This window comes from Nyctereutes procyonoides, unplaced genomic scaffold, assembly GCF_905146905.1.
Source record: "Nyctereutes procyonoides isolate TBG_1078 unplaced genomic scaffold, NYPRO_anot_genome, whole genome shotgun sequence".
Classification (NCBI taxonomy): domain Eukaryota; kingdom Metazoa; phylum Chordata; class Mammalia; order Carnivora; family Canidae; genus Nyctereutes; species Nyctereutes procyonoides.
Window position 1 is genome coordinate 9,132,796 of NW_026575133.1, and position 13,053 is coordinate 9,145,848.

General features: G+C 38.1%; 1 protein-coding gene across 1 annotated transcript in view; it reads left to right on the plus strand.

Annotated features, from left to right (window-relative positions):
- CFAP58 (cilia and flagella associated protein 58) overlaps positions 1–13,053 on the plus strand; it is a 97,664-nt gene that overhangs the window by 15,465 nt on the left and 69,146 nt on the right. The window contains exons 7-9 of the mRNA XM_055299868.1: positions 1,060–1,219; positions 5,333–5,415; positions 8,666–8,857. Of these exons, the coding sequence (XP_055155843.1) occupies positions 1,060–1,219; positions 5,333–5,415; positions 8,666–8,857 (435 nt within the window). The remainder of the gene's footprint in view (positions 1–1,059; positions 1,220–5,332; positions 5,416–8,665; positions 8,858–13,053) is intronic.

A 13,053-nucleotide genomic window follows, 5' to 3' on the forward strand; every position in this document is an offset into this window, starting at 1 on the left:
AGGGCCTTAGTTCAGCTAATTTAGACCATATAAATCTGAGGTGGTGGAGCATTTAAAGCAGTCCAGAATGGTTTGACTTGAAACCATTCTTTATGAGAAAGTTATAAATTGAAGCAGAAATGAAATGACTACTTAACGCAAAATAATACATTAGCCCCTAGGTGAAATTAAAATAAAAATACTTATGCCATTAATTCTCTTCTTTGATAACATGAATGGGGCACCTTGAAAGATGGAATATTTTTGTCATCAGATTCTGAACCTATAGGATTCTACTTCTAGCAATAATCCGAGAATAGCATGCCCAGCTAAGTGCAGTTTCTTCCTTGTCAAGAGCTGGAGATAATTGCTAATGTTTATTTGCGGAAGAATCACTGATTGCTTTTCCAGCAATGTCTAAGGATGGCAAATTAAAAAAAATGAATTTAATTTAAATTGAAAAAAGTCATAAAACTTGAAGTCCTTTGACAAAAATCTGGTGCTTTCTTTTGCTAGAATTATTATTTTGGTATCTTTTGCCATTATGTAGACTTGCTTATTCATGTCACCTTGTCCACCTATCTGTATATACACCCACTGACTAACATCCTCTGAGGAGGGAGGGCCCTTTCTCTAGTATATGCTATTCTACTACAGTGGCCACGTGGGTTCAAAAGACTATTTGAATATTTTATAGCATGTTAATAATCTTCTGAGACAGATTACTCTGTGAGTACATAAAAATTGCCAATCAAATACAGCATTTGTACATAAAACTCATACATTTATGATACTCAGCATTCTTATCCTATTTGATTCAACAATTCAGTGGTACCTTGAGACATCAGGTCTAATCAGTCTTTTTCATTATTTTTTAGCTTACATAGCCACATATTATTCAGAGAATAGTTTTTCAATTTCTCTCAAAATCAAACAGTCTGTGTTTTTATTTAACCCATAGAACAACTTTACACTGGCATAGGAACAATTTCCTTTTATTGGTTCTGAGTTTATCATCATCTAGTCACTGGTTCTTTATCTACTGAGTGTCTCTGGTTAATTCTGTCTCATTAATTACAGGCCAAAGAGGAAGAAGTCCATCAGATGCGGCTTGACATCGGGAAGCTCAACAAAATCAGAGAACAAATCCATAAGAAATTGCACCAGATTGAAGATCAAAAGTCAGAAGTTGAACAGAACAAGGAAACTCTAAAAAATCAGATCTTGGGATTAGAGAGAGGTGCAGCAAGAACCATTTTGCACTTTGTTTTATTCCTTTGCAAACATTTCATAGATGACTGATGTCATTTGGTAACCCAGGGCTCTATGCATACAAACACAAACCATGCCAAATGTAATCAATAAAATAACTTTCAAGCTGGTAAGCAGCCAATATGCAGGGGACATAATTTTGCATATCTTAAACTTTCTTACCTTAAAAAATTCTTCAACAGACTATATTGGCACAATGTAAATTCAGCCAAAAGTATTGCTCAGTACTTGTCACTGGAATAAATAACATCCATACCCTCAGGTCCTAGTTCTACATGACCTTCTGCTTTAGTCCCCTTTCTCATGGAAGATGGGGAATAAATTAAAATGAATGTCCCCCACTAGCAGTATTTGGGACAATATTATACAAAGAATCAGTGGAACAAAAATAAAAGGCTCCTAACTTCTTTGTTAGTATTTTACCATGTGGTAAACATTTGTTTTACCAGCTATCACATTGCCCTGTGGAGGAAAAGTTTAAGAGCCATGGAAGGCCATATAGCACAGAAAAGTCATTAAAGATACAAACTATGGAGTCACTGTGTACCTGGGGTCAGATCCCACCTTTAATGTATGTATTGTTGGAGGATGAGATGAGCTAATACACATAAAGCACTTGTGGATGGTACCTAACACATAGTAAGTGCTTACCAAATGGCATCTATTATTATCCAGGATATTACAGTTTATAAAAGAAGTAAGATAGAAGACCATCTTATTCTGAAAAAGAATATGATTGAAAATAGGATATGCTAGTCAAATTTGGTTTGGCAGAAATAGCTCTGAACTTGGAGACAGAGGACCCAGGTTTGAATTTAATTATGCCAGAGTATGTGAGGCAGAAACATGTCATTGAACTTATGTGGGCTACTATGAGTTGTAGGTCACTGAAGGAGGTAACATACCTAAGAGCATAAAAACATACATTGTCTCACTAAAAGTTAGGCAAAAGCTAAATCTCTAGGTAAGGTTATCCAGTTGACTATTGAAAATCCAGTTGACTATTGAACAACATGTGTTTGGACTGTGTGGGCCCACCTGGATGTGGATTTTTTTTCTGATAAATACAGTTCATATAAATGTATTTTCTCTTCTCTATTATTTTCTTAACAACATTTTCTTTTCTCTAGCTTACTTTATTGTAAGAATATAGTGTAGAATACATATAACATACAGAATATGTGTTGGTCTACTGTTTATGTTATCAGTAAGGCTTCTGGTAGACAGTAGGCTATTAGTAGTTAAATTTTGGGGGAGTCAGAGTTATATGTCGATTTTCTTTTTTTTTTTAATAAATTAATTTTTATTGGTGTTCAATTTACCAACATACAGAATAACACCCAGTGCTCATCCCGTCAAGTGTCCCCCTCAGTGCCCGTCACCCATTCACCCCCACCCCCAGCCCTCCTCCCCCTCCACCACCCCTAGTTCATTTTCCAGAGTTAGAAGTCTTTATGTTCTGTCTCCCTTTCTGATATTTCCCACACATTTCTTCTCCCTTCCCTTCTCCCTTCCCCAACTTCGTGGGGGATTGGCATCCCTAACTCCCATGTTGTTCAACAGTCAACTGTATTTGTTATGTAAGCCTTTGAAAAATGCAGATATTTTTCCTTTTAAGACATCAGGAAATAATCTTTTATTGAGGTATAGTTGCAGCTTATCTTGATAATTTCTCCATCATTCATTTAATGGCTTGAGTGCCTACTATGTGTAGTGCACTAATGTTGGTTGAGTGCATGGAGGTCACTGCCCTTAGGGTGCTTATGATCTTGCATGAGTTTACAATCTAATGTCTTCAGTGACAGGAAGAAAAATAGAATTACTAGATCATATTTTGTAATTGGTTTAGTGACTTTTAAAACACTCGCATATTTAAACTTCTATACTTTTGCCTGCTAAGTTTTGAAAAATAATTATTCATTCAGTGTTCAACCCAATTCTTCATCCTTAAGTCATGTTTACAGAAGTTATCATGCTCTCTCCTATGGTTATTTTATAACCATATAACCATATTTTATTTTATCTCATTAACATAATTATTTCTTCTTAGGTACCTCTTCCTTTAGATGTGTCCAATCAAAGAGTGACATTGGACATAATAGTTAGGAGCACGAGTCCTCCATGTGTTATGATTTTCTACCATAAAGCCCAAGGAACTAACTGATAAACTGCCAGAACTAATGAGAGTTCACTGAGGTGGCAGATTATAAAATAAATATATACATATCAGTACTTTCATTTCATACAAAGAATCAGTTAGTTAGAATATATGATGGAAAAACCCCCTCTCACAATAGTAACTAAAGTAATAAAATATCTATAAATAAAGTTACTAGGACACTGCAAGACATGTATATAAAACATGCTACAGAATTCTGTTGAGAAGTATAAAGGAAGACTTGAAAAATGGAGAGATATATGAAGTTCCTGGATGAAAAAGAGCAATATGATAAAGATATAAATCTGCCTAAATTGATCTATACACTTAATATTTCCAATAAGAATTTCAGTAAGTTATGTTGTTGGGACTTGAAAACTGAGTCTAGAGTTCCTCCAGAAGAATAAACAGGTGACTATAGCCATAAAATTCTGGAAAAGAGAAGTGATGAAGGAGCATTTGCCTTACTAGGTGTTCAATATTATGAAACTTCGGTAATCAAAGAGTGTAGTGAAAATGCCTCATAAACGGATCAATGGAAGAGATTGGAAAAAACACAATAAGACTCAAGGTTATCATTAAAATAATGGTGTTGTTTCATACAAGTGCAGTATGGATTGTTAAGAAAATGATAGCATGACAATAAGTTACTTTTTGGGATAAAAAGTTTACACCAGATGTGGAAACCAGAAGGCCAAGATTGAGAGATTTAATGAAATATAGCTGAGGGTTTTTAATGTATCAAAATTTCTCTCTATAAAGGCAAATTGACCAAAACATTGCCAAAGAGCTAATGTTTTTATTATGTAAAGAGTTCTTAAAAATCCACGAAAAGGACAAACAATGCATGAGAAGAATGGGCAAAGAGCAAGTGTGGGCAATTTTAAAAACAGAAACACAAATAAATTCTCATTAAACATGAAAAAGTAGTCAACTTCATTACTAATCACAGAGCTGTAAATAAATACAGACATATGGTTTTAATAATCTATTGGATTGTCAAAGATCAGAGAGCATAATATCCACAGGTGTTTTGGGTGTGGATTTAAACTACTATTAGAAAAAAAAAACTACTATTAGTTTTCTGGAAACAAATTTGGTAGTAGGAGGAAATGCCTTTTTTTTTTTTTTTAATCACCTTCAATCCAGGACTTCCTCTTCTAGAGTAACAAATGAACAAGAACTTTTACAGAATTATGGCTTATAATTGCAAATAAATAAGTAAAATGGAAGCAATTTAAATGTTAAGGTGGGGGATTGACTAAATATATTATGCATTTTCATATAGTGAATTATCACAGAGGCATTAAAATCTGTTGTAGATGCATATTTATAATATATAGAAGCATTTATTTTATGTTAGTTAATTATAAAAGCAAGCTACAAAACAGTATGTGCAGTATAATTCACTTTTGGTATATATATATATATATATATATATATATATGAATGTGTGTATATCTATATTTTTATGCACACATATATTTGCAAAGGAAAAAGTCTGGAAAGAGACCTATTAAAATCCTAAGTAGATTCTGGTTGACTTGAAATTTTTTCCCTCTAGTTTATTTGGATGTGTCATTTGTTTCTGTATCACGAATTACTTGTATAATTAAAAAGATTTAAAAGAGAAAGGACTTTTGGCTTCAGAGAAACCATGCTCCCAGCCTTAGCCCTGTCACCTAGTTGCAGACGGTTAGCATGTGGCTTAATCCCACTAGTCTCAGTTTCCATCTGTTCAGTGGGATGGGAGACCTCCTTCACTAAATTATAGTGAAGATCATCTAAGATTCAATAAATAGTAGTTTTATAGCTGCAGATAAACACGTAAAGCAGTTTCTGTGTCACATCGACTTTGGCTTTGGCAGATTCTTTCTTTGGTCAGCTCCATATTTCTTCTTCTCTTTCTACTTCATCATTTAGAGGTGGAAGCTTCAAAGAAACAAGCAGAACTTGATAAGAAAGCAATGGATGAGCTTCTGAGAGAAAGGGACATATTAAATAAGGTGAGCTTGTACCCGTAGCATGGTAAATAAACATCTTTCTTTAATGCTATGATATTTGCCTATAACCAGTTGTGCAGGGGAAGGAAGACTCTGAAACGAACAGAAGTGGATTAGAAATAAATAATTGTGCTCCGTTTTCTTCCAAGCTGCCACACACAGGCCACCATTCACAGGCTGAGAACTGAAACTGCATTATCACCCTTGAGCACAAAGGGACTTGGGGGAATTACCATATAAAAGAGCAGGGGATTTAAGAGCATTGTGTGGATTCTGATTTTATTGCTAGTGTGTTATTTGGCATCCTAAACAGTTGATCAAAATTTCTGAATTTAGTATCTATGATCTACAACTTTTGCTAATCCAGAAGATACAAGTGAGTTCTAATACCATTTTACCTTTGAGTTTGGTTTAAGAAGGGCTGGTTGATGCCGTAAACCTTCCCTCTGTCTTCTTTCCTAGACTGTTGTAGGTTTTGTTTTTGTTTCCAGCCCTTTCATCTCCTAGTCTTTGAGCTCAGTCTGGTCCAAAGTTGAGGGAGGGCTTGTGGGAGCTTGAGGCCTGCAAAGCCTCCACTCAAGGGATGACCCCTACCCTCACCCTTTTCCTCTTCAAATGGGTCCAGAGAATTCCTTCCATTGACAATCACTCTTAGCAGGCTAACTACTTTCAAGGATTTAGGGTAAACTTTCCTGCCCTGGGATTTCCTCCAGGGAGAAAAAAATCCAAGGGCCAGGTATAGAGTGAGGAGGCTGCTTCCAGAACAGTCTATGGCCTTTGGCCAAGACAGCTTCATCTCATCAAGTAGAAACAGCCTATATTTTTTCAACTTTCATTATTTCTTTAGGTTTCCCAGCGTTGAACAAATATTGACAAAATAGACCACTTTGGAAGCTAAAAGGAGACAAAGTAGGGATCTCGGGGAAATAGTAGGAGATTACATATCTTTACATGCTGAGCACTTCTTAGAAAATCATTGTTTTTTGCATAATCCTGGAAACTTTATTCAATAAATTCGCACATGCAAACAACTCGTTTGATTTAGAATTTTAAATGTATTTTTAACATACATTGAATGCATTTATATTTTATGTATACTGGTAGACGACCAATAGATTTTCTGCTGCAATAGGACATGTAGTACAACATTAATTTTACATTTATTTGTTTGTTTGACCAATGTCAGTTCCTCCTCTGGGGCAGGGTATACTTTTTTCTTTTCTGCCCAGTGCATCCTTAGTGCCTAGCGCAGTGCCTGACCCTCTGCAGGTATGCAATCAACCTTCACTGATAATACATTCCTTCCCCACTGACTTGAAATGCCATCTTCACTGAGTGAATGAGCTGCATGGTTTCGACAAGCGGCAATGTTAATATATTTTCGTTCTTTCAGTGTCATGTTAAAGTGGCTTTGTCTTCTAGAGAGTGAATGTTTAATTCAATACTTGAAAATCAAGTTGACCTTTTCTATTTTCTGCATCACCACCCAAGTGAGGTGTAATGTGTTTATGTTCCAGTGGTTTCAGACCTGCCTGCAGGTACGTATTGCTTAGAGATTTGGGAAGGGACAACCAGGTACCTCATCAAACCCAAGGACACAGTTAGGCCTCATGAACTAATGGGAGCCTGGCCTGACATTCTTGGGTACACATGAAAGCCCTCTGTTGCCACCACTAGATTTGCTTTCATTCCTTTCTTTCAGGGAAGATTGCCTCTCTGCTTCTCAGTCCGATAGGCATCACCAATAGCTCCCAGGTTTACATCCTGTATTGAGTTGCAAAGAGCTAAAGGCCCTGTTTCAAAAGTCCCTGGTCCATTCATACCTATGGTCAGAGAAGTGAGTCCTCTTGCATGAGCGTGGCTGCCAGAGTGGCCCTACTATTGAATCCATATTTTCGGGGGACAATCTGGCTTCTTGGGCAGCCAATCCAAAGGAATTTCCATTTCAGCATCAGAAATCACTAGTGCAGCTTTTTTTTTTTAAAAAAAAACAACAATGTTGGTGCCTGGGTCCCACCCTAGATCTACTGAGTCGGAATCTCTGGGAGTTGAGACAGAGATATCTGCATTTTTTTAGAAACTGGGCTAATTGTGTTATTGTGGTAAAATACACGTAAGGCAGGATAGACCATGAGTGATACTGAGTCCCATCACAGTGTCACACAACCATCACCACTATCTAGCTACAGTTATTCCCCCACCCTCCGCCTCTCCCACCCTGACCAACTCTGACTTCTTCTGCTTTCTTCTCCTGGGGATTGGACTATTTGAGATATTTATGTAACTGGAATCATATTATATATGATCTTTTATATACAGCATCTCTCACTTGGAATGTTTTCAAGGCTTCAACCATGCTGTAGTTGTATCAGGACTTCGTTCCTTTTTTATGGCTGATTGATATTCCACTGTGTGGATAGACCACATTTTGATGACCTATTCATCAGCTGATGGACATTTGGGTTGTTTTTCCCTCTTGGCTTTTGTGACTAGTGCTGCTGTGCGCATTCATATACAAATTATTGTTCGAACACCTGTTTTTGGCTCTACGGGGTGCATATACCCAGGAGTGAAATTGTTGGATCATACATTTACTCTAGACATTTGCGTCTTTAAAAAAATATTTTATTTATTAGAGAGAGAGAGAGAGAAAGAACAAGCAGTGGGGAGGAGCAGAGGGAGAGGGAGAAGCAGGCTCCCCGCTGAGCAGCTGCCTGATGCGGCTCTACCCCAGCACCCTGGGATCATGACCTGAGCCCGAGGAAGATACTAAACCGACTGAGCTGCCCAGACACTGATATTTGCATTTTTAACACATTGGTTTTATTCTACTTTGTAGTCAAAGCCCTGTTACATGATTCGATTCAGTTGTTCTAAACTCACAGGAACAAAGCTAGAGTTGGGGTGGAATTTACCTTTGGGGGGGTCAGCAGGTCCTGGACTCAAATCCTGGCTCTGCCACTCCCTCATTGAATGAACTTGTAGGCAAGCAGCTTAACTTGTAAACGTCAGTTTCTTACCCTTAAAATGGGAGCAAGACAGTACTCACTTCCTAGTGACATTGTGGTCACTTAGTATATTTACGGATGGGTTTACCTTGTGCAAAATTAACATAATAGCTGTAGAGAATATGATTATTTTTATTCACCCAAAAAACAATGTTATCTAATTATTTTAGGGATGAAACAGGATAAATGTATCTCCAAATCCCCACACAATTTGAGTAATTTGGCTGCTCTTTTGTCATTTTTAGAACATGCTTAAGGCGATCAATGCGACCCAGAAACAGATAGACCTGGTAAAGCTCCATGAGCAAGCCAAGAGGAATCTGGAAGAAGAAATCCAGAACTATAAGGATGAGGCTCAGAAGCAGAGAAAGATCATCTTTCAGCTGGAAAAGGAGAGAGATCAGTACATCGATAAAGCCAGTGACCTTACCCAAAAGGTAAAGTCACTCCTTGAAGGTGTGGGTGGAGCACAAAGCACATCCTTTCTGATTGTCACACACTGTGGCAAAGAGAATTGCTTCAGATTTGAGCCTGTGGTTTGCATGAGAATTTAAGAGGAATGATGTTGACAGAAGGGAAGCTGTCCCAGAGCTGATCTGGGCCAAATTGTGAAGTGGACAAAGCTTAGGGGATCCCTGTTTCCCCCTTTGAGGCTCCTCCTGTGCACTTTCCCAGGGTTGGATGCATAGGTTGGGAGGAGGTGCTGTCAGCATCACCATCTCCATACCCTTTGTTCTCACCCTCCACAACTGTCCCTGAAATCTTTGTTCCCTCTGACCAACTACTTCCAACTAGTTGTTAGGAGAAAGGCATCTTAATTAAATGGTCTCAAATTAAGATGTGAGTGACTCCTGGCATCAGGTAAATGTTCACACATTCAAAGAACATTTCTATTTTGCAACTATTGTGAACCTGAAAGCTCACCAGTGGTAGAAATTCACACATCAAGTAGCTAAGTCCCAGATCTCTACTTCCTGTGAACAGCGGCATCTTGAAGAATGACTTCAGGGATTTGGTTCTACTTGAACCAGTTGTCTTAGCACGTTGCCAGCATTAAGCATGAGTGGTTAGACTCTGCTGTCTTCAGTGCATTCACAGATGGCATAGAGCAGGAGGTTTCATGAGAGGGGGTTTATGATGTCAGGAGGGGGCATTGGAGGAAAGCTTTTAAAAAAGATTTTATTCAACTATTTGCAAGAGTGAGAATGAATGGGCTGGGGAGTGCAGAGAGCTGTCTGCTAGGCTCTATCCCAGGACCCTGAGATCATGACCGAGGCAAAGGCAACTGCTTAACTGACTGAGCCATCCAGGTACCCCTGGAGGAAAGTTTTAAGTATGAGGCTTAGAAGAGGTTTTGGGAGAAAAGACTAATTTAATGAGATTTTTTTTACCCCCTGGTAAAATGTTATCTACTTTACACCATAAGCCCTCTCCTTCATCTCCTCAGTGAAATTTACAGTGTTTACCAATGCTCTTGTATGTTATTTATTTATTTATTTATTTTGGAGTGGCATCTCAGTGAAGATGAGTAGGACAGCCACCATTTTTTTTTTTTTGACAGCCACCATTTGAGTGATAAACATTAACAAAGTGGGGGACCAGCTTTCCTGTTAGAAAATCAGCTTCTTCCCGCTTAGGCTAAATAAATGCTGAGCAGATGTTTGTTGAACATAAGTTTGGAAGAACACAAATACATATGCTCAGTCTAGCCCTAGCTGGACGTGTCTTCCTTGTCAAAGATCCCCCAGTGATTCTCATAGCCCTAATTGAGGGCCATTGGAATACAGTGTGTTTCTCTTCTGACTTAATCATCTTACAAGCACCATTGATTGATTTCCTGATGCTGAGAAAACCATCAGTTGTCAGTTCAGGAACTCATATTCTATAGTCTGGGTTAGCCTAGCCCATCAGGCTCTGCATCCATTAGCTTAAGCTGTAAGAAATGACCCTTAAATTTCAGTGGTTGATAACAACAAAGATTTATTTTTGGCTCAAATTAATGGCCTTTGAGGGTCAGCTGCCACCCTGCTTCATGTCCCCTTTACTCTAAACTGATTCTGTTGGGATATGCTGGCCTCTTTCAGAGGGAAAACACTGTAATAGTGGACTCTGTGATGCTCTCAGAGCTTCTGCTGGTAAGGGAAGGGCACAAGGCAGGCTTGTCCACTCATATTGCCTTGGCCAAAGCAAGTCTAATGTCCAAACCCAACATCCCTGGGTAGGAGTATAATCCTCCTAAGGGAGGGGCACTGTATGGTGAGACGGTAAACATATCTGAACATATCATCTGTCACAGCTCCTCCTTCACCCTCCTTGTACTCAGTCTTTCTCTACCTCTGGCCGCCATCACACTTTCAAAGTTCACGGTTAAAAAATTCCAATGTGATCTTAGTATCACTCCCGGCCTTATAAACCTTGGTCACATCTCAGCAACCTGGGCCTGTGCTTTCTAACATTTTTTTTGTATCCCTAGTAAATGTAGAAAATAATATGTCCATATCTTGTGGGAAGAAGGGAGAAATGATTCCGGGCTGGAGAGGACTACCCCAGGGAGGCCAGTTGCCCTGGTCCCACCTGGTAGAGTGAGTCAGTATTTTGGTACATACCTCTAATCCATGCAAGACAAAGCAATTGGTCTACTGTGATTTATGGGACAGAGTCCAACCTTGTTGTTCTCTCTGCGAAGTCCTTCCTTCCCTTCTCTGCCTGGAAAACTCCTCTTTATCCTTCAATACCTGGCTCATAATCCTCATCTCTGGGGTCAGGCCTGCTCCGACTCTCTCCTTTATGGGTTTGTTGGTAGCTCTGGAATGGCACTTATCATCCTGCAATTATTTTCTTTGCATATTTGTTTTTCCTACTTTACAGTGAGCTCATGGAACTAGGACTTCATCTCATTCATTTCTTCATTTCCAGTACGCTGGCAATAGTAGGCACCAATAAAGTTAAGCAAATGGATAGATGATGAGTGATAATAAGGATGCTGTCATTTTTTAACATAGGATTTTAACATAGGATTATCTATTTTTTTTGTTTCCTTGTCAAAGTGTAGAGGTACCAAGTTTTGCTGGTAACTGTTTTTCATAATCTCTGATGTTTAACTGCACAAGATCATATAATGTAGCACTAAATTATTTAAGCACAAGTTCTTAACAAATTCTTTATCAACTACATTTTTTTCTATTTCTTTCTTAACCTCTGATGGCATATATCAGCTGCTACAGCAACTTGCATCATCTTTGGACTTTTTTTCTTTTTTAAGGATTTTATTTATTTATTTTAGAAAGAAAGTGTGAGTGGGGTGTGTAGGGGCAGAAGGCGAGGGAGAGAGAGAATCTGAAGCAAGCTTTGCAGAGCCTGTCATGGGATAAAATATCAGACCCTGAGATCATGACCTGAGCCAAAATTAAGAGTCTGATGCTTAACCAAGTGAGCCACCCAGGTTCCCCCGGGCTACTTACTCAGGACCTGCATGTGCCCCTCCCCATATTTTATTTTTTCTTTTCTCTCTCTCTCTCTCTCTCTCTCTCTCTCTCTCTCACACACACACACACACACACACACACATACCCCTTATTCCCATAAAGAGAACATTCCTTTTCATGTATTCTGTTTATCGGGAGTTGACGACTGATACCAGGGGTTGGGGATAATGTCACAAAATTGTTGTTTTCATCTATCTCTGGGGTGAGTATATGTTGTCCCAAGTTTTGACTCAGCAATTTCTTTTGTGAGAACTCAATTTACGGAAAAATAAGAAATGCAAAGAGTTTTATAAAAGAATATTCTTTAACATAAATTGTGCCACACTTACCTGATAAAATGTTAAGTATCATTAAAAACATGTGTTTGAAAAATATTTTTTTAAAATGGGGAATATGTTCACAATATGAATCTGATAAAAACAGAATGCAAAATCATGTACATGGTTTGACCTAGTTTTATCAGTGGGCATAGGAGAAGGATTGGTATTTGATTTTGAGCTCTTCATATTACGTATTTTCTAGATAGGTACCAAATATTTTTTGAAGGAGTGAATGGAAAGTGTAATTAGAGATCTGACTTAACTACTCAAAGACTTACTTTTCAGTATTTATATTAAATTCTTCTTCAATAATATCTTTATTATTATGGGACTTCCTTCACTTTAGATTCACTGGATGCACGTTGCCAGAATGGACAATCTTATCTGAATTATCCTTAGCAATTTTAGCTGTGAGTGACTTGCGGCCTGGTCTCTTCTGCCTTCTGGGCTGCAAACACAGTGTCAACATTTGCCTTCTGGTTCTTTCTGTTTAGAGAAAGAAAGGTGAAATCTTAGATACTGAAAGCCCAACATTATATTTTATTAATTTAACTTGGCATTTGCAAATGAGGAAGAAGATCCTTTTCTGTGCCAGAATTGGATGGCTCAGAATCCCAAACCTTTTCTTATGTGCTTATCTCAGTCAACACTTGCCATAATAATGCAGCATAATACACAACCACCAAATCTCACTGGCATGCAAAAATAAGCACTGCTTTATTTTTTAAAAAAATGATTTTATTTATTTATTTATTTATGAGAGAGAGAGAGAGAGAGAGAGAGAGAGAGAGAGAGAGAGAGAAAGCCCGACTCAGGACTCAATCCGAG